This window comes from Ornithorhynchus anatinus, chromosome 12 (genome assembly GCF_004115215.2).
Source record: "Ornithorhynchus anatinus isolate Pmale09 chromosome 12, mOrnAna1.pri.v4, whole genome shotgun sequence".
Taxonomy (NCBI): Eukaryota; Metazoa; Chordata; class Mammalia; order Monotremata; family Ornithorhynchidae; genus Ornithorhynchus; species Ornithorhynchus anatinus.
Window position 1 is genome coordinate 50,327,788 of NC_041739.1, and position 22,805 is coordinate 50,350,592.

General features: G+C 44.6%; 1 protein-coding gene across 1 annotated transcript in view; it reads left to right on the forward strand.

Annotated features, from left to right (window-relative positions):
* Positions 1 to 12,815, forward strand: part of STPG2 (sperm tail PG-rich repeat containing 2) — a 419,016-nt gene extending 406,201 nt beyond the window's left edge. The window contains exon 14 of the mRNA XM_029076955.2: positions 12,294 to 12,815. Within this exon, the coding sequence (XP_028932788.1) occupies position 12,294 (1 nt within the window). The 3' untranslated portion in view covers positions 12,295 to 12,815. The remainder of the gene's footprint in view (positions 1 to 12,293) is intronic.
* Positions 12,816 to 22,805: the final 9,990 nt, after the last annotated feature.

Here is a 22,805-nt window from a genome sequence, read left to right on the forward strand (position 1 = left end):
ATGCATTATTCTGACTCTCCTCTTTGATACTCTGAATTCTGTCCGTATTGCAGGGGCCATTATGAATCACGTTTTTGCTTTGCTTGATAGATAGTGGTGGAGGGGGCTGTATCACTTCAATTCAGGAAGGGGCCATATTTTCTGATTGCTTGTTCTGCTCAACCGAGACGACCAAGGTACTTTGCCGGAACCGGAGTGTTTTATGACCTCCCCACCAATCCCGCATATCATTTAATCCTCCTTGTCTTTTTCTTTTGTGTTGGTACCCACTATCCATAATTTATTTTAACATCTGTCTCCTCCACTAAACCGGAAGCTCCCTGAGGTCAGGAATCGTGCCTACTATTTATTTTTAATGGTATTTGTTAAGCACTCACTATATCCCGGGCACCGTACTGAGCGCTGGGGAAGATGGTCAGTCTTAATCACAGTCTTAATCCCCATTTTACAGGGAAATGAGGCTCAGGGAAATGAAGTGTCTTGCCCAAGATCACACATCAGACAAGTGGTGGAGTCAGGATTAGAACTCAGGTCCTTCTGACTCATAGGTCTGTGCTCTAACCACTCGGCATACTGCTTCCCACTACTAACTCTGTTGTACTCAACCTGCTTCGGACAGTGCTCTGCAGAGATCAAGTATTCAGTCAGTACCACTGGTGAATTGATTAATGATTCATTAATGCCTGGGAAATAAAACAAAGTGTTCAGTGTTTTCTGTGGGGTTTGGGATTTGGTGGCCCTCCAAGACTTCCCAGGTCAAAATTCAGAGGGATGCCTCCCGCTCTCTTTCAGTAGAAATTCATTCATTCTTTCATTCATTCAGTAATATTTACTGTGGCTTGAATACAAGTGGTTCTCAGACCTCTGTATAGTTCCAGAATGTCCCAGGAAATCAATCAATGGTGTTTTTGAGCACTTTACTGTGTGCAGATCACTGTACTAAGCACTTAGGGAGAGTAAAATTAAACCGAGTTGGTAGACACATTCCCTGACCACAGAAGCAGTGTGGTCTAGCAGACCAAGGAGGCAGAAGGACCTGGGTTCTAATCCCAGCCATATGACTTTGGCTAGGTCACTTCACTTCTCGGTGCCTCAATTCCCTCATCTGTAAAATGGGGATTAAGACTGTGAGCCCCACGTAGGCCAGGGACTGTGCCCAATTTGATTAGTTTGTATCTACCCCAGGGATCAGTTCAGTGCTTGGCACATAGTAAGCACTTAAATATCAAAATCAGCTTTCATTCTAGAGAAAAGCCAGGAGTTTCTCTTCAAGAAAGGCACCTCCTGTTTCAGAGCTCAAAAGGTCTTCTCCACTCTCTCTTAGAGTCTCTGAAGACTAAAGGGCACTGAAGTTTCTCAAAAATGCACCAGCACCTGCAGAATCCCTCTGACCCTCACCCGGAGCTCCCCAGGCACTGGGCGTGGAAAACAACGTCTGCTTTCTTCTTTGACTTTTGCCAAAAGCCAAAGTCGAATGTCGCATGTTTGATCCCAGATTGCTAATTACCCAAGAGACGGCGCTCTGCTTCTTGCTAAGTGGAAGTCGTCCAGCAAGAAAGCAAGCCAAGCTTCTGCTCAGTTCCCGGGATTAAAGTATTAGGCTGATGTCCATCTCCCAAGTTTGAACAGTGTGTCTGCAAGGGTGGAAACATTGCCTGGCAGAATTCTGGTTAGTCGTGCAGAGCGGAAGGCCAAATGGGGGGAATGAGCAGGTGGGCTGAATCGAACTCAAGCTATCCTATTGAAATTTTGTTTTCCTCACCCTTCTCACATACCCTTCTTAACAACTTCTCCAGGTAAAGATCGAATTCAGAGTCCTTTATTGTCTGGCAGAGAGCTGAATGTCAGCCAATGGGAAATACTGAAATGACAAAGTACTGGGCTAAAGCAATAGCAGAATTTTTAGAGAGTCATTTCACCCTTTCCCAAAACTCAACCCATTCAACATCTAGCTCCTACCTTCGTGAACGTGAGTATCATAATACGGCACTGTGGCATAAAAATCAAATGGCAGCAGATAAAACCACCACTTTGGCCAGTTTCACAGAAAACACAGAGCACCACCGCATAGAGTCCTAGGAAAACTGAAATTGTTTTTGCCGATTACCAGCTGGGGACCTGCTCTGATTCTCTTGGCATTCATTCATGTATTCATTCATATTTGTTAAACATTTACTGTGTGCCGTGCATGTACTAATCACTTGGGAGAGTACGATACAACAGGGAATGGACACGTTCCCTGCCCAAAACGAGCTTTCAGTCTAGAGGCATTCATAACCTTCAGTTTTAGTAATAATGACTACTCGATATGTGCCAACAGTGTGTCGAACACTCTGTTAAGCGCCGGTGTAGATACAAGATAATCAGGTCGGACACATTCCCCCTTTGCCTGGGGCTCACAGTCTAACTTGGAGGGGGTAGGATTTAGTCTCCATTTTACAGATGAGGAAACCAAATCCCAGAGCAGCGATGTGACTTGTCCAAGGTCACAGAGCAGACGAGTGGTGGAGCCGGGCTAAGAACTCAGGTCATCTGATTCCCAAGACGGTGCTCTTTCCACAGCCTGAACTATTTCTAATAATGACCTATAGCCATTTCTCCCATGCACCTTTCCTGAGGAGACCATTTTACTGGACCTGCTACTTACCAAGTGCTTATTGTAGGTAGAACACTGTACTGAGTGCTTGAGAGAGTACAATGCAATAGAGTTGGTAGCCTTGATCCCTCCCCTCGAGGAGCTTATACTCTAATCGAGGAGGTGGACATTGAAATAATAATAATAATAATAATAATGTTGGTATTTGTTAAGCGCTTACTATGTGCCGAGCACTGTTCTAAGAGCTGGGGTAGACACAGGGGAATCAGGATGTCCCACGTGGGGCTCACAGTCTTAATCCCCATTTTACAGATGAGGTAACTGAGGCACAGAGAAGTTAAGTGACTTGCCCACGCTCACACAGCTGGCAGATCTGGGATTCGAACTCATGACCTCTGACTCCAAAGCCCGTGCTCTTTCCACTGAGCCTCGAGTAGAGTATAAAGATATGTACAAAGTAATAATAATTATAATTATTTAGTACAACACTGTACAAAACACTGGGGTAGTTCAATCATTCAGTTGTATTTATTGAACACTTTCTGTGTGCAGAGCACTGTACTAAGTGCTTGGGAGACTATAGTAGAACAATAAACAGACATATTCTGTTTGGGGAAGCAGTGTGGCTCAGCGGAAAGAGCCTGGGCTTCAGAGTCAGAGGTCATGGGTTAGAATCCCGGATCTGCCACTTGGCAGCTGTGTGACTGTAGGCAAGTCACTTCACTTCTCTGTGCCTCAGTTACCTCATCTGTAAAATGGGGATTAACTGTGAGCCTCACGTGGGACAACCTGATTACCCTGTATCTACCCCAGAGCCTAGAGCAGTGCTCTGCACATAGTAAGCGCTTAACAAATACCAACATTAATATTCCCTGCCCACAGTAAGCTTACAGTCTGGGGGGTGCATAGTTATAATATAATCAGGTTGGACACAGTCCTGGTCCCACATGGGGCTCACAGTCTCAATCCCCATTTTCCAGATGAGGGAACTGAGGCCCAGAGAAGTGAAGCAACTTGCCCAAGGTCACTCAGCAGACAAGTGGCCAAGCCGGTCCTAGAACCCAGGTCCTTCCGACTCCCAGTCCTGGGCTCTATCCACTAAGCTACACCACTTCCCTAAGTACACAAGTAGGGTGAGTAATTGCTTTAGGGGCATTCGGGTGTGGAAAGGAAGGCGAACAGGGTGAGGAAATGAAGGATGAGCCAGGTAAGCCTTGATGAAGGCGAGAGAATTATGATGGGGCTTTGAAAATGGAGAGAGCAGAGGTTTGTAGAATTTGAAGAGAGAGGGAGTCCTAGGCTGGAGAGAGGGAATGAAAAAGTGTTTGATGATGCAACAGGTGATACTGATGGGCAGCAGCAAGGCCTAGTGGAAAGAACCTGGGGCTGGGAGTCAGAGGACCTGGGTTCAAATCTCAGTTCTGCCACTTACCCGCTGTGTTACTGCATTTCACTATGCCTCAGTTTCCTCAACTATCAGTTTCCTCCTACCAGACTGTAAAATAGGGATTCAAAAACCTGTACTCCCTCCTACTTAAACTGCAAGCCCTGTGAGTGACAGAGGGTGTGTCCAACCTGATTAATTTTTATCCACCGCTAGTGTTTAGAACAATGCTTGAAGTGCGTAGTAAGTGCTTAACAAATACCATAAATAAAATGATATAAAATAATTGAGGTAGAGTAAGTGAGATGGTGTTAGAGGAGCCAAGTGTGCCGACTGGGTGGTGGTGGGAGATTCACTCATTCGAGTGTATTTATTGAGAGCTTACTAAGTGCAGAGCACTCTAGTAAGCGCTTGGGAGGGTACGATACAACAATGAACAGACACATTCCCTGCCCATAACTAGCTCACAGTCTGGAGGCGGGGGAGACAGACATTAGTATTAAGAAATGTTAGAGATACGTACATCAGTGCTCTGGGGCTGAGAGATGAGTGAGGTTAGGTAGGAGAGGGAGTTGCAGTTTTTTCAATCCTATCAGAGAGAAAGCTCCAATTCATGAAACAGGGTGGCCTCCAATCACTTTGTAGATCACGACCTAAACAACGCCATTAAACACCACAGTGCAAAATATGGCAAGCTCCTAACCAATTGTGTTCGAGTAATTAGAGACATCATCTCGCTGCTTCTGAAAATTTCCCACCCTCATCAACAGCTGGCGGCGATAGTTTCCAGGCCCCGTCGACACAGCCGTCCGTTTAATTTGACAGCTCAAAGAGAGAAATGTCTCACCTATGGCTTGAATTGGAGTCCCTTGCCATCTCTTCAGGATTCTCCTTCACTGGTGGGGACACTGTGGCTTGTTAATTGGCCTCCATTTCAGACCCCTAGGAAGCTCGGCCATCCTCACAGGCTTTCACATTTCCCAAGGCACCCTCAGCCACCCAAAATGTGAGATTAACATTTAAATGTCAGTGTTTGGCATGCCCCCTCGTGCTTGTGCTTTTTATAACTTTTTTTTAATACAAGGATTCCTCACTCATGTAGCGAGAGGGCGTTACTAAATAGTTTCAACCTCAGAGTTGCCCGGGGTTTGACAACGATGTGCTTATCTGCATCTAGATAAAAGTGGGGCTTTTGAGGAAATGGAATCATTTGATATATGATATCATAATAAGTGGAGGAGAGTATATAAATATAAAATAGGGAAAATTTACTAGTTGGCTGTATCACTTCAATTTTTATGCTTCCATTACAATGCCGTCCGGAGCTTCATTCTTTAAAGTTGGATAAAAAGCTACATTTAAGGATTTATGCACTGGATTCCCGACAAGTATGCTACCTAATTATCTGTGAGTTATATTCTGACTAGGACAGAGCTGAATGATTGTCACTTTTGGCTCAGAAGTAAAAGGTCAGGTTTGTATTTGTTTCTTGCAGCGGGGCCTGGAGTACGGTGAACCCTGAAATGACTGCCTGCTGGTTTTCCTCCTATCTGAAAATTACTCTGCCTCCACTCACCCCTGTAGATTGCAAGCTCGAGGGTAGGGATAGCGTCTTTTCCATAAATCCATCAATGGTATTTATTAAGCGTTTACCTTGGGCAGCTCACTGTGCTAAACGCTTGGGAAAGTACAGTACGACAGAGTTGGTAGACGTTATCCCTACCTACAAAGAATTTACAGTCTACAGAGGGATCCGGGCATTAAAATAGGGGGAAAATTAGAGCATAGGGACATTTACATAAATATTGCAAGGCTAAGGTGAGTATCTGAGTGCTTCAGGGGTACACAGACCAGTATGTAGTCGAAGCAGCAGGAGAGGTGGGTAGGGGAAAAGAGGGTGCAGTCTGGGAAGCTTTTTGGAGGAGAGGTGATTGTAGGATGGTTTTGAAGGTGGGGAGAATAATGGGTTGAGTGGGGAGGGAGTTCCAGGCCAATGGAGAATGAGGACAAGGGGTCAGCGGAGGGATTGACAAGGTCGAGGTACAGAGAATAGGTGGGGCTTGGAGGAGCAGAGTATGCGAATTAGGTTGTTGTAGGCGACGAGTAAAGGTAGGAAGGAGGGAGCTGACTGAAGACCCTAAGACTGATGCTGTTTGATGCAGAGGGGGATAGGCAAGCATTAGAGGCTTTTTGAAGAGTGGGGAGATAGTGAACTTACTGAGTTTTCAGGAAACTGATCTTCCAACACATTGAAGTATGGACTGGAGTGAGGAGAGACAGGATCCAGGGAAGTCAGTGAGGAGACAGGAAATGCTAAATGCTTGGATCAGCGAGCTTGCATTTGGGATGGAGAAGAAAGGATGGAGATATTGTGAAGGTACAAGTGACAGGATTTGATGATGGATTCAATGTATCGGTTAAATGCGAGAGAGTTGAATCGAGGATACTGCCAGAGTTATGGGCCCATGAGAGGGAGGATAGTGGTGCTGTCTGCAGTCTTAGGAAAGGCAGAGGGAGGACACGATATGGGTGGGAAGATGAGGAGTTCTGTTTTGACACGTTTAGTTTGAGGTATCGGTGGGACACAGACTGTAAGCTCGCCGTGGACAGAGAATGTGTCTATTGTTATATTGTACTCTAGCAAGCATTTAATACAGTACTTTGCACACAGTAAGTGCGCAATGAATACAGTCGAATGAATGAATGACATCCAAGTAGAGAATGTGCTTAAGGGAGGAGGAAGTACGAGACTGAAGAGAAGGAAAGAGATCAGGGCTGGAGATGCAGATTTGGGAATCATCCACATCGAGACGGTAATTGAAACCTGTGGAGCGAATGAATTCTCCAAGGGAGAGGATGTAGATGGAAAATAGAAGGGGACCCGGAACTGAACCTTGAGGGAGCTTTACAGTTCGAAGGTGGGAAGCAAGAGGAGTAGCACACAAAAGAGACTGAGATTGAGCATGCAGAAAAAAGTGTTCAATCTTGGGAAAGATGGTTTGAACAGGATTTCCTTGTTCCCTCGTTAAGAAACCTTCAAACATTGTTGAGATCTCAGATGTTGGCGTCTGTCTGGGGCAGGGGCTCGGGGAGGGGGAGGGGCACCAAACATGAGGGAATACTTTGTCCATGCCAGTCCCGTGACCCCTAAAACCTTTGGGGAATCGCCATAGAGCAGCAACAGGGTGCAGGAACTTGGGGGAGCACTAATAATAATAATAATAATGATAATAATAATTGTCTGTTAATTTGTTCAATGCTTAGTTAATGGGTACTTTTCTAAGTGCTGAGGTAGATAAGAGGTAATTGGGTTGGGCACAGTCCCTGTCCCACGTGGGGTTCACAGTCTTCATCCCCATTTTACAGATGAGGGAACTGAGGCACAGAGAAGTAAAATGACTTTCCCAACACCACATAGAAGACAAGTGGTGGAGTCAGGATTAGAATCCCGGTCCTTCTGACCCCCAGGCCCGTACTCTGTCCACTAGGCCACATTGCTTCTTCAGGTCCCTAAAACCGGAATTAGAAGAACAGGAAAAGTGGAGGACTTTCAGACCCAGTGAAGGCTGACTGGAATCCTGGCTCTCTAAGTGTCTCTGGCCCTCATGGGGCTCGTAGTCTGAGGTAAAACAGTCAATCAATGATATTTACTGTGTGTAGAGCACTGTACTAAGTGCTTGGGGGAGCACAATGCAAGGGAACTGGCAAACATGTTCCCTGCCCACAGTGAGCTTACAGTCGAGAGGGAATCATCAACTCCCTGATAACTCTCAGTTGCAGGCAGGACACAGTTCCAGAGTCAGGACTGGCTGGGAAGAGCTTCCCCACTAGTTATCAGGGATCACTCTGGGTATTAAAATCCCATTTTGGCGTCTTCACAGGGATATCGTAGTCCATCCTCTCCTCTTATTTCATGACCCCAGGCAAGCCGTAATCACCCAGGCTCTCCCACAGCCATCCTCCGCCGAGACGGTTGGTGGTATTCGTTTATGCATTCATTCAGTCGTATTTATTGAGTACTTACTGTGTGTAAAGCACTGTATTAAGGTTTGGGCGAGTGCAATATAGCAATAAGACAGATTCCCGGCCCACAGTGAACTTACAGGCTGGGGGGAGACAGACATTAATATAAATACATAAATAAATGAAATAGGTAATAATAATAATACTTGTGGTCACACAGCAGATAAGTGGTGGAGCCGGGATTAGAACTCAGGGCCTCTGACTCCCAGGCCCATGTTCTTTTCACTAGGCCACACTTTGGGTGCCCATCCAAGACATCAATAAGTTAATTATATGTATTGAGCACTTACTGTGTGCAGAGCACTGTCCTAAGCACTTGGGAGACTATAACACAACTGTATAAGAGATACGGTCCCTGCCCACAACATGTTTACAGTCTAGAGGTGACCTCAATAAATCTTTGAAGGTGGGGAGAGGGGTGATCTGGAATACAGTGCCTCAGTGCTTAGTACAGTGGCTGACACATAGTAAGCGCTTAACAAATGCCAAAATTATTATCATTATTATATGGAGGGGGAGGGAGTTCCAGGCCAGAGAGAGGACATGGAAAAGGAGTCAGAGGCGGGATCGATGAGATCTTAAGCTCGTTGTAGGCAGGGAATGTGATTGTTAATTGTTGTATTGTACTCTCCCATGTGCTTAGTACGGTGCTCTGCACACAGTGAGCGCTCAATAAATACGATTGAGCGAATTGAGGCACAGTGATGATTCTAGTTCAAGCTGAAACTAGAAGAGAGAAGTGTGCAGGCTAAGCTGCAGTGAGGTAAGGTAGGAGCTTGGAAGCTAACTGAGTGATTGAGTCCCGCAAGAGAGATTTATAGCCTCTGTGTTTTCCACAGGGCTTACACAAAAGAAAGATTATTTGATTCTTCTAGGAGTTGTCTGGGCCCAGGGAAACAGAACACTCAATTCTACAGAAGCCCACGAGGCACACATCGATGATTTGTCAGCTTTGTTCACCTCATGGTAAGTCGTGGCATGGACATAAATGCAGATATGAAGAATCAAAGAGCAAATCCAGGAAAATCTGGGCAGTCATGGGGAGATGCCATTTTCATCATTATAGGGAGTGTGGGCAGGGGACAGGTCTTCCAACACTGTTATATTGTACTCTCCCAAGTGTTTAGTCCAGTGTTCTGCTCACAGTAAGCACTCACTCGATTGACTCATTGATTGATTGCAGGTAGCGATGGTTTAGTAAATGAAAGAAATGGTATTAATGGAATTCAACGTGTCGTGTATGAAAGAGCGAGAATGATCTCACTGCTGTAGTGCCTGAACTAATGGTAATGGGATTCTTTTAGAGAATTACATTTAATCAATTTGAGGCCAAGTTGGCATTTATAGATCCCCGACTGAAATCAAAGTCCTGTGCTAAGTACTTGGGAAGATAGAAAAAATCAAGACACAAACTTCTTGTCCTTGGGGAGCTTACAATCCTATGGAAATGACCAACGTGCAAAAAGGAATTTACTAATAAGGAGAGCAGGCTTAAGAATAATCTGCAACAGGTAGGTATGCAAATAGGTCATGACGGAAAAGCCGAACAAATGAAAAATTGAATGGACAAATAAATACCCCTCTAGAATGTAAGCATGTAGTGGGCAGGTAGCATGTCTACCAACTCGATTATGTGGTACTTCCCAAGAGCATAGTAGAGTGCTCCATACACACTAAGTGCTCAATAAACATGATGGATTGATTGATTGAAATATCCTTGAATGCTGAGTTTAAGATTAAAACTCCTAAGTGCTGAGAATGGCTGTTGGAGATGTGACTAGGGTGTTGTTGACTAATCAATCCTCCATCAGTCAATCAGTCAGTGGTATTTATTGAGCACTTACTATGTGCAGAGCACTGTAGTAAGTGCTTGGGAGAGCACAGTAAAACAGAATTTGCAGATACATTCCCTGCCCAAAATGAGCTTACAGTCTAGAGATCTAATCAGAGAAGTCTTTCTGAAACATGAGGTTCTGTAGAAATACGTTGAAAATGGGGGGATTTGGGAAGTGGGAGGAAAGGACAGAGGAGGTGGGAGATTCGAGAGCGAGAGACTGAGTGAGAAGGTGAGTTTGGGAGGAGCGAAGAGGGTAAGCCGGGGAGTAATAATAGCAGTGATAATTGTGGTATTTGTTAAGTGCTTCCTACATGCCAACCACTGTTCTAAACACTGGGTGGATACAAGCAAATCGGGTTGGACACAGTCCTTGTCCCACTTAGGGCTCACAGTCTCAATCCCCATTTTACAGAGGAGGGAACTGCTGAAGCACAGAGAGTGAAGTGACTTGGCGAAGGTCACAGAGCAGACTTGTGGTGGAATTAGGATTAGAACCCCTGACCTTCTGACTCACAGGCTCGTGCTCTAACCACTACACTATGCTGCTTCTCATGGGCAGTGGATAGAGTAGTGGGGGAGGGAGACAAGAAGTGAAATGGGAAACTGGTGGGGAATCCAGAATCCGATTCTGAGACTTCTTAAATCAACCAAACTGGGATTAATTCTAGCCATGGTTGCCATTCATTTCTTAGGAAAAAGCCCAACCGAAGGTAGCTGATTTCCCAGAGAATATACTTACCTTTTTGCCATTAAAAGCAGTAGTGTCGATGACAAGATGGGGGTGGGGAGATTGGTCGAGCAGTCTAGAGCAGTTTGGGACACAGGCCACACCAACACAACTCTTGTTCGACAAAGCAAGCTGGCTCCAGGTCCATAGAGACAAGTGAAGGGTGTGTGGAGCACCAAAGGAATTGTCTTGTTTGTCAGTGGTTCACCCCAAAGTCTATGGAGGAGGGGAAAGCTTGAAGCATTCCCTTCTGAGTCACCCTGACTTGCTCCCAGCGTGGCTCAGTGGCAAGAGCCCGGGCTTGGGAGTCAGAGGTCATGGGTTCGAATTCTGCCTCTGCCACTTGTCAGTTTTGTGACTGTGGGCAAGTCACTTCACTTCTCTGGGCCTCAGTTCCCTCATCTGTAAAAATGGGGATGAAGACTGTGAACCTCACGTGGGACAACCTGATTACCCTGTATCTCCCCCAGCGCTTAGAACAGTGCTCTGCACATAGTAAGCACTTAACAAATATCAACATTATCTCCCCTCCCAGCCCCACAGCACTTATGCACACATCTATATTCTATGTATTTATATTAATGTCTGTCTCTCCTTTCTAAACTGTAAGCTCGCTGTGGGCAGGGAATGTGAAAGTGTCTGTTAATTGTTGTATTAACAATTAACAAGTGCTTAGTATCCAGTAAGTGCAGAATAAATACGATTGAGTAGAAAAAAAAAATTCAGCTCCCTGTGGGCAGGTAATATGTCTACCATCTCTGTAATGTTGTATTTTCCCAAAGGCTTAGTATGGTGCTCTGAACACTGTACACGATCAATAATTACGATTGATTGACTGATATTCACAGTTAAGCAAACCAAGACGTTGAGCACTGGACATATGGACATCAGAAGGAAGGAAAAAGGAGCTGGGGTGATTTAAAGAGGAGAAGAAGAAACTATTGGCTTTTAACTAGATGAAGGGATGCTGGGTGAAGACCTGATCTGATCAGCCAGTTCTCCTCTCTCGTGATGAGAGAATGAAAAGAAGCAGGCTCAAGTTGTAGCACCAGGGATTTCAGTGCTTTCTGACTGTGAGTTTTTATGTGGTCCAGGGCCTCATCAGCAGGGAAGGTCACAGGACTGCTTCGCCAAGACAAAGTTAACGCTTCTTCTAAAATAGTTTCCATGTATCACTCTGGGAAGCAAACAAGTGAATTTAGGGCTTGATGTTCCTTATTTCCACTTCAACTCTGTGTTTAGATGGGGGAATTGGTTAGAAAGAGGGGAAACCTTAGAAGAGCTGTAGGGAAACACCTTGGCCTAGTGGAAAGAGTATGTGCCTGGGGGTCAGAGGCACCAGGTTCTAATCCTGCTTCTGCCCCTTACCTGCTGTGTGACTTAGGGTAAGTCACTTAACTTCTCTGTTTCTCTTATTAGCCAAATGGAGATTGTGGGCAGGGAATGCATCTGTTTGTTGTTGTATTGTCCTCTCCCAAGCGCTTAGTACACTGCTTTGCACATAGATAAATACAATTGAATGAATGAATGAATGAATGAATGAATACTTGTTCTTCTGAGACTGTAAACCCATGTGGTAGCAGATTTTTCTGTATTTACCCCAGTACTTAACGCATAACAAACACTTACCAAATACCAGAATCATTATTATTATTATAATTAGATGATTTCCATAATGTTTCCAAATACCAATTGATCTCTCTTCCATTCTTATCTTGTTATATAGAGAACTCTTCATGCTGAAGCAAAACCCGAAGATTCTCTGGAAGCTTTTCAGCAGTCACAAAAATTCTGACCCTAAACCATTCTGGAAGAGCCCTGTATGACATACAGATGTCAGCCACCAGCAGATGCCTGAGGAATTTCTTGGATATCCTTGATCTAAGAATCGGTGCCTTAATGACCATGTTGCTACCCAACAAGAAGTCTTCACTAAATTCCTACTTCACATAGCACCTTATAAACTCCCAACATTCACCAAGGAACCTGCTAGCATTTTGCACTGCGGCATCCAAACCATTTTGACAACTGAATGGCAAACTCCCAGAAAATATAGGTACATTCAAGGATCATCATGGAAACATTAAAACAGTTTGGAAAGGCAAGAAAACATTAATTCATAAACTAAAGAAACACTGTGGCCAAGTGGAAATATCCCAGGCCCGCGAATAAGAGGATCGGTGTTCTAATCCCAGATACGCGACTTGACTGCTGTGTGACCTTGAGCAAGTCATTTCTCTTCTCTGTCGCTCAGTTACCTCATCTGTAAAGTGGAGATGAAGACTGTGACTCCCATGTGGAACGAAGACTGCATTCAACCTGATTATCTTGTAATTACCTCGGTACTTAATACGGTGCCTGCCACATAGAAAGACTTAAAAATTACAATAAGCAACAAAAAACTCTAAATGCCATTCTCCTCCATTAATGTGACTTTTTATAGTATTTGTAAAGTGCTTACTATGTGTCAGGCACTTACTAACTGCTGAAGTAGATGAAAGACAATCAGGCTGGACACACACATATGGACCTCCCAGTCTCAATCCCCATTTTACAGATGAGAGACCTGAGGCACAGATAAATGAAGTGACTTGCCTAGGGTCACACAACAGACAAGTGGCAGAGGCAGGATTAGAACCCAGGTCCTTCTGACTCCCAGGGCTGTGCTCTATCCACTAGGCCATGCCGCTTCTCAATCAACTGAGCACTGGGACCGTCGACCGGACGATCATCACAAGGCCCAGGTGGACGAGAATTCCGGTAAAATGAGAACAAATGAGGAACACGTCACCGTGGGTCAGCTTTAAGACAAGCACCCCCCAGTACAGCCATCCAAGTCAAATCCCGTCTCTGAAAGCGTTCTTGATATCGTTTCTAAAATCCTATCGATTGCTCAGAAATTTGATTTGTGGGGAACGAAGGCCGGCCATTAAAAGCCAAATGCCTTTCAGTGGATCATAATGAATTATACATGTAAATGTATTGACTAAATGTACGGGTTCAATTAAATGACTAAATGTTGAACCTGAAGTTGGGCCAGCCCTTCCGCAGCCATCCTTCTCCCACTCTGAACGTTCCAGATTTCTCCGATACGATCGACTTATTTCTGACTAAACTGGTCCTCCAAATGGTTTGAAACAATCTTCCCCGAGAAAGAGTGAAGTTTGGGCATGCGGTGGTGTATTTTAGGTGAATGATTCTAGCGGAATTTATTTAATGGCATTTTCTCTACTAAGGCAGATTCTTTCTTCAGTTGTTGGAGTGTCAGATGGTGAAAGTTCTCTCGAGAGGCTGAGTGAAGTAGGTAAAATATTTGAAACTGGGGAACGTAACCTATAAGCAAGTGCTTGAGAAACAGCCTGGCCTATTGGAAAGAGCAAGGGCCAGGGAGTCAAGACATTCGGGTTCTAACCCTGACTCCCCGAATTGATTGCTGTGAGCCCTTAGATAAGTCACCTACTATGCCTCAACTTCCTCATCTTTACATTGAGATTAGATTCCTTTTCTCCCATTCCTTAAGACTGTGAACTCCATGTGGGACAAGGATTGTGTCTGCTTTGATTATATTGTATTTTAATTAGACAAAAACTTGTAGTTTTGGAAAAAAAAAAGATCAGGCCTCAGCAAGAGATTGTAGTTGGTATTTTTTGTCAGGAAGCTGAAATGAAGGGGTTTGCAGAAAGAAATACGAAAATTGATGTCAGATCATGAAGAAACAATGATATTAGAGAAAGGAAGGAAAGCAATTGTCATTGAAAAAAAATGTTTTTATTTACAATCATTAATGAGGTGCTTGTAAATGATGGACTTTTGGAAATTTTTAAAAAATGTCTTCTTTTCCATGGATACCTAATATCACCATCTAACTATTCCTTGCTGTCTTCCATTGGCACTGTCATACTATTAACTGACTCAATAAATTGGTCAATAATGTAATTAATTTTTTTTTCCATTTCGTACTAGAATTACCTCCTGATCTTTCCCTTGAGGGCTCGGGAGATCCGTTTTCTGTTAGAAAAATGCAGAAGAAAAAACCCAAGCAAAGCATTCCGGGATATTCCCAGCAGTCCTGGCTTCAGGTTCCAATTGGCCCCTAATAGTAGTGTTGGCCTTACTCACCTAAATGGGTTTGGTGGAAGCTGAGCTTGGAGAGTGTGTGGCTTGCCCTTCACATCAGACAGACTCCCTTACTTTGAGAATTGTGATCTTTATTAAATGCTTACTACTCAACAGCATAAAACAAGACAAGACATGCCAAACCCTGTGCTAAGCACTGGTGCAGCCACCAACATAAAGGATTAGACACAGCCCGTGATCCACATGGGGCTCACAGTCTAGTTTGGGGTAGACAGATAAAGGCAGTGTTTTGCAATAGCACCAAGCAGCACAGCCAAAATATCAAAAAGACAATGCTGAGACAAGTTAAAATAAGAGACCTCGGACTCCTGATCGTTCCAGGTAAAAACAAAAAGGGCCTCAGATGTAAACCACTACAACTTCTCCAGGTTCTAAAAGTTGTATAAGAATCAGTCAATCAATGGTATTTAATGAGTGCTAAATAAGTGTAAGGGCACTGAATTTTGGAAAGTACACTCGAAAAAGCAGATAGGGCCCCTTCCCTCAAGGAATTTGCATTAAAATATATTCCCCACACATTATCTTGTGGCTTTAATAATGTTGGTATTTGTTGGTATTTGTTAAGCGCTTACTATGTGCCGAGCACTGTTCTAAGCGCTGGGGTAGACACAGGGGAATCAGTATGTCCCACGTGGGGCTCACAGTCTTAATCCCCATTTTACAGATGAGGTAACTGAGGCACAGCGAAGTTAAGTGACTTGCCCACAGTCACACAGCTGACAAGTGGCAGAGCTGGGATTCGAACTCATGACCTCGGACTCCAAAGCCTGTGCTCTTTCCACTGAGCCACGCTGGCTTTCTGAGTGGCTCATCCAGCCTGCAGTGGTAAATAATAATATTTAAAAAGTGCTTACTATGTTCCAGGCTCATAGGCCTGGGGTGGATACAAGCAAATCAGGTTGGACCCAATCCCTGTCCCACATGGGGCTCACAATCTTATTCCCCGTGTAACAGATGTGTTAACAGAGGAACGGAGAAGTGAAGTAACTTGTCCAAGGTCACACAGCAGACAAATGGTGGAAGTGGGATTAGAAGCCAGGTCCTCCTGAGTCCCAGGCCCGTGCTCCATCCACTAGGCCACACTGCTTCTCTTGCATATTCAAGGACCCCATCTTAAAGGGACTATGGACCCTGGTGTGTGTGTGTGAAGGAGACAGTTCAAGGGGATGAGATCTATGAGCTTTTACTCGGGATCCTCTGACTCTTGAAAACCATATCCCAGCGATCTTTGTTTTTGCCCTCATGGAGCAGGGCATTGAGGATTTGGAAAGCCGCTCAGAAGAGTTCAGCAGGTATCCTCTCACGCAAGCCTTTGATCCAGTTCTTTGTTTTGTTGTCCTGGAAATATTGCTTGGGAAGACCAGTTGTCAGTTGGACAGGCTCACTCTTGGCCAGCATGTTTGGTACAAAAGGCTGTTCACAACATACATAAAAGTGAGTAGAGCGAATGACAAGAGGCTCTTAATCTTTATTTTTCCACCTGCTTGGTGATTCAGAATGAGAGTGAGAGAAAGAGAGGAGAGGGAGAGAGGAAAGAGAAAGAAGAGAGAGAAAAAATAGAGGAAGAGGAGAGAAAAAGAAGAAGAGAGGAGAGATGGGAAAGTAAGAGGAAAGAGATAAGAGGCAAGAGAGAAAGGAGAGAGGAGAGGGAGAAGAGAGAGAGAGAGAGAAGAAAGGGGAGAGAAAGAGAGGAAAGAGGAGAGAGAGAAAAAGAGAGATTGCCTTCCATTGCATTTCTTGTTTTCCTGTCAGATGCTGTTTTAGCCAACTTTAGCCTTGAATGGGGTCAACATTTAAATGGAGATTTAATCGATCAACAGTATTTATTGAGCACTTACTGGGTGTAGGGTGCTGTACAAAGCGCTTGAGAGTACAACGGAGTTGGTAGGCATGATCCCTGTCCTCAAGGATTTTATAACCTACTGGGAGAAACAATAAAAGAAAATGATAGGAAGAGGAAGCAACAGAGTATAAAGATATGTATATGACTTCTATGGGGGTTGGGCACTATGAACGCCAGGGAAAAAAAAGCGACAGCAGGTAAAAGAAAAATGAAATCTTTAGTGTATGCCTGGGCTTGATCAATTCTTCCTTGAACCTGGGATGGTTGTTACCTACCTCTAGGATTGTGGCTCAGGTATTTTCTGTGTGAGAGGTAGATTTTTTGACGTTTACCAAATCCCTTGGCTGCTGTGTTCTGTTCCACTTCCCACCCACTGAATATTCAAAACTTAAATTATGTCTTTATCAATCCATTTTTGGGAGCTGGTATTATTTCCTCTTAAAATTTATAACTAGGGGTTTCGACTAAAGCCCACGTGTCCTGTTTCCATGGTGGGAACAACCTTCTGCGGTCTGGGTCATGGCTGTGGCTTCCGATTTAAAATGAAGTTGAGAACCTCAAAATCAATGGACGTCACTTTGATAATGCTGCCCTCTTTTGTTTTTGTTTTTTTTTCCAAATAATATTTGTTAAGCATTTACTATATTCCAGGCACTGTACTAAGCTCTGGAGTAGAGACGAGATGATCAGGTCAGACACAGTCCCTGTCCCTCATGGGGCTCACAGTCTTAATTCTGATTTTACAGGTGAGGGAACTGAGGCCCAGAGAAGTGACCTGCTCAAGGTCACACAGCAGACGAGTGGCAGATCTGGGATGAGAATCCAGGTCCTCTGACTCCCAAGCCTGGGCTCTTTCCACTAGGCCCCGCTGCTTCTCATCTTGAACATGATCTTGTCCAGTGCTGTTTCTCAATTTCTTCTGTCCTTGACTACAGCACTATTGCCCAGAAATAGATCTATCCTGGATCAATAGTTAACTCTTACAAAGTCTGCTGCTCATCATTTCACTAATAATAATAATAGTTTATTTGTTAAGTGCCAGGCACTATACTAACCGCTGAAGACACTGGGCTCAACGTTGGGCATTGTAAAGTTGGTCTGGTGGACTGAGAGTCAGAAGGACCTGGTTTCTGATCCCCGCTCCGTCACATGCCTGCTGTGTGATGGTGGGCAAGTCACTTCACTTCTCTTTTCCTCAGTTACCTTATCTGAAAAGTAAAAATGAAGACTGTGAGCCCCACATAGGACAGGGACAGTGTCCAACCCAATTTGCTGTATCCACCCCAACACTTAGCATGGCATGGTGGATAGAGCACAGGTCTGGGAGTCAGAAGGCCATTGGTTCTGATCCCACTTCTGCCACTTCTCTGCTGTGTGACTTTGGGCAAGTCAGTTCACTTCTCTGTGCCTCAGTTATCTCATCTGTAAAATGAGGGTTGAGACTGTGAGCCCCACAAGGGACAAGGACTGTGTCCAACTCAGTTTGCTTGTATCCACCCCAGTGCTTAGTACAGTACCTGGTACCTAGTAAGCGCTTAACAAATATCATTATTATCACCATTATTATTATGATTATTACCCCTGCCTGGCACATCGTGAGTGTTTAAACAGGTACCACAGTTACTATTATCGGTTGACAGGGTGAGGGAGCGAGAGGCGTGTCGTAGTTTCACAGAGCCGGGCCAGCCAGAGAAGACTCCAATCTCCCTCCCTCTCTGTTTACAAAACTGTAAGCAATTACAGAAGAGAGTGAAGCATGAAGGTGCATTTATACATCCTGCTGGGGTGCTAAACATTTGTTCCTAAAGGGCAAGACTATGGAATAAGCCATCTAATTAGCTTCTGGTCTCAGGATAACCTCTGAGTTCCTTAGGCTAATATAGTCTAGACCGCTAGACTCTGAATTTATTGGTTTGGCCTCTTTGGAGATGGATCAATTCTCCCTTGTTGTTTGAAAATTATTATTATTCATTTGAACTCTGGCCCCGGGGACCCCTCGGCCGCTGACGAGACGGCAGGGAATCGTAAGTACGGCATAATCAAGTGTCGATCCTTCGCCCGTCCATCGGTGACACCTAGTCGATTATTGGCCAGATCGTGGATTTTCACAAGATGGACCCCCATCAGGCAAGGCAGAGCTGGCACATAAGAACCGATGGATTTCTGAGAGACACAGGTTAAAGGTGAACGGAACCTGTCGTTCACAATCAACGTGGGTTTGGCCCCGAGATGAATGGAGGAAGTCAGGTGGCCACAGATGCTCTGGGACACCGGCCCTTCGGTGAGGGTGACACACATTGGTCGAGCTTGGGCAGTCCTCGCTTTGAGAAGCAGCATGGCTTCGTGGATAGAGCCCAGGCCTGGGAGCCAGAAAGATGTGGATTCTAATCCCAGTTCTGCCACGTGTCTGCTATGTGACCTTGGGCAAGTCACTTCACTTCTCTAGGCCTCAGTTTCCCTATCTGTAAAATGGAGATTAAGAGTGTGAGCCCCATGTGGGACAGGGACTGTATCCAACCTGCTAAATTTGTAACTGTCCAGTGTTTAGAACAGCTCTTGGCACATAGGAAGCGTTTAACAAGTATCATAAGCATTATTATTTATTATTTAAAAATGGCAAACCGACTTGATGAAATCATATCATGGTTGGGAAGTCAGGCAGTCAATCGTATTTACTGAGCGCTTACTATATGCAGAGTGCTGTTCGGCATTTGGGAGAGTACCACATAACATAACAGACACATTCCTTGCCCACAACGAGCATTGAAGATACTGGACATGGCTGGTCAGTGTGGCAGAACATCATTTGAGTGACTTCAGGCTCAACACTTCCAACTCCGAATTCAACACATTTCTCTACATATCCTCTCTCCCTCTCCATCTCTTCAGCTCTATAACTTGATATCTGTCTTGACTCCTCTCCTTCAACTTACATATTCAGTCAACAACCAAATCCAGCCAGTTTTTTCTTCACGATATCTAGAGAATCTCGTTTCTTCTCTTTCCAAACTATCACCGAGATGGTATAATCTCTTGTTAGATCATAACTCGACTACTGCATCAGCCTCCTCGCTGGTCTCCCTGCCTCCAATCTCTTCCCATTCCAGCACATACTTACAACTGTTACCTGGATCTTTCTTCTAAAACAGCATTCTTCGCTTGTCTTCCCTCTCCTCAAAGCCCTCAAAGTCATCCAGTGCTTTTGCCTACCCATCTCTGCAAAAAGCAAAAACTCCTGATCACCAGTGCTTAATACAGTACCAGCACTTAATACAGTGCTTGGCATATAGTAAGCACTTAACAAATACCACTGTTGGTCAAGATAATCAATTTTCAAAACTCGTACTTATCTCCATGCCTTTCCCAGTACATCCCAGCTCTAAATCAATCAAATAGTATTTATACATTTAATCATATTTATTGAGCCTTTCCTGTGTGCAGAGTGAGGTACTAAGCCCTTGGAAAAGTACAGTACTGTAGAATTGTTCAAAACATTCCCTGCCCACAATAGGATTACAGTCTGAAGTCGGTAAGTCCACTGTCTGGCACACTTTGCTTCTCTGAAACCAACCTACCGTATCTTAGAGAAACAGCCTGGCATAGTGGCTGGAGCATGGGCCTGGGAGTCAGAAGGTCATGGGTTCTAACCCCGGCTCTGTCACTTGTCTGCTATATGACTTTGGGCAAATCATTTCACTTCTCTGGGACTCAGTTCCCTCATCTGTAAAATGGGGATTGAGACTGTGAGCCCCAAGTGGGACAGGGACTGTGTCCAACCTAATTTGCTTCTATCCACCCCAGTGCTTAGTACAGTGCCTGGCACATAGTAAGCACTTAACAAATACCAATACCTTCATTCCTCTCTCTCTCTCGGTTTCCTATCCTCCCTCCTGTCTGGGATTCTCTCCTCTCTCCACGTCCAGCAGACCACTGCTATCCTTATCTTTAAAGCCCTTATGAAATCACATTTTCTCAAAAGAATGTTTCCTGCTGAATCTCTCAGCTCTCACCCTATTACCCTCACAGCTCCCACTTCGGCCCTTCTCAATTATCTAAGCACTTAGGTACTCACCTCCCCACTCCCTGCCTAATGGTAATAACGATTATAATAACAATTATCATCATTATTAATATTATTAGTGCTTACCATGTGTCAAGCAATGTACTAAGCCCTGGGAAGATAAATGAAAATCACATTGGACACAGGCCCTATCCCCCAAGGGTTTAAAGGTGTGGGGTAATCGGATTTAATCCCCATTTTTGGATAAGGAAACTGAGGCACAGAGATATTAAGTGACTGTGCATGGTCACACAGAAGACAAGTGGTGGAGTTGTGATTCAAGCCCCGGTCCTCTGACTCCCAGGGCCGTGCCGTTTCCATTAGACCACGCTCATTCTCTCCACCTGCTACCATCCACGGCACTTAAATTATGTTGCTTCCCCTACTCGGGGAAGTCAGAGATCACACCAAGATTGTGGGCTTGTGGTTGGTCCCAGAGGATTCTTGGAGTGCATCTCTTCAGAGTGTCTCACCCCCACTCCCTAAGGAACCAAGCAGGATTCCATCACCCCGGATTACTGTGAATTCCTAGACTTCGGAGGCTCGTTAATTACTAATCCAAACCACCCTCATCCCATTGGCGAGCCAAGTTAATCACACTCTGGGCACAATGTACTCAGTTCCAAATGTTCTGAGAATTCCCAGAGGTGTTAGAGGGAACAAAAAGGACCGTTCCATTCTGCGTGTCGATGAAATGAATAGCTGCTTAAGGGGGGAGGGGTGGGGGGGCGAGCGCATTATGTGTTCTCTGGCAAGAGGGTCCAGACAGTGTTAAAGGACCCGGTGAAAGGAGAGGAGATGCAGAGTGGCAGAAGCAGAGGAGCCTTATATTCATAATGGGGAACTTTCCCGGAGAGAAAAATGTCTGGGTGAACCTCTCCCCTGGTTTATTAATGAGCTCCGTGAGTCAATCATCAGGGCTGATGGATCACACCCACCTAGTGAAATTAACGTGCTGGACAAATGCATCGCTTTAGAGAGCTAGTGTGTGTCACAAGGAAAGGCGCAAACCTCTCACATCGTTGACCGGTTTGGGGGCGTTCTGCATTTTCACGGCTGTCTAAATGAGCACTCTAAATGGAAATACTCTGGGCACTCTGGTGACTATATAAAATCAAACATCACTTGGGGCCGAGATGTTTCACAGAAGATGAGAAAAAACATTTTCCTCCCAATTTCTCATATTTCTTAATGGAATAATGGGAAAGGGAAAAGATGAGCGCCAGATGGAAAACGGTCTGAATGGGAAGCCTTGATGGAAATAGACGTTTGTTGTCTTCCTACACGGGCAGTTCCAGCCCTTCCCAGGGACCGCTGTTCAAAGGAGGTTTATAAGAGACTATTCTGTGGCTCCGGGCAAGCTGCAGAAGGGATATCCTGTGTATGATGTGCGGTGTTGGGGAATTGATTTTGGAGTACCAAAGAATTTGTCTAATACTGCAATCTCCTTCAGCATCCTTTGACACTTTCCTCTTTTCTGTGTGTGTGTGTGTGTGTGTCCCTTTCCTCCTATTTGGCAGGTGACTGATATTAGGCATTATTAACTGTCAGGGAGGCCCAAGCTAATGCAATTAAATGGCAGATGGCCATCAGAAGCACTTTCTAGTTAGTATTTTCTTCTTGCACAACCTCAAATGGGCTCAGAGGTCCTTATATTATGGAGTGCCAAATTACACTGCATATTATGGAGTGAACACAGAGAACAGAACCCCCCGATTAGATCTCTCGGTTATGGTAGAACCCCGAGAGAGTTTGTCAGAAGAGGAAATAGGTCTCGTGGCTTAGTGGAAAGAGCACAGGCTTGGAAGTCAGAGGTCATGGGTTCTAATCCCACTCTGCCACTTAACAGCTGTGTAACTTCAGGCAAGTCACTTAACTTCTATGTGCCTCAGTTAACTCATCTATAAAATGGAGATTAAGAGTCCCACCTGGGACAAACTGATGACCTTGTATCTCCCCAGCACTTAGAACAGTGCTTGGCACATAGTAAGCGCTTAACAAATACCATTATTATTCTTCTAGACTGCGAGCTCCTTGTTGGGTAGGGATTGTCTCTATTTGTTGCCGAATTTTACTTTCCAAGTGCTTAGTACAGAGATCTGCACACAGTAAGCACTCAATAAATACAGTTGAATGGACGAATGAAAGAATGAATCTTCAATTGAGTCATACCTAGATTCTTTGGGAAAGGGAATTTG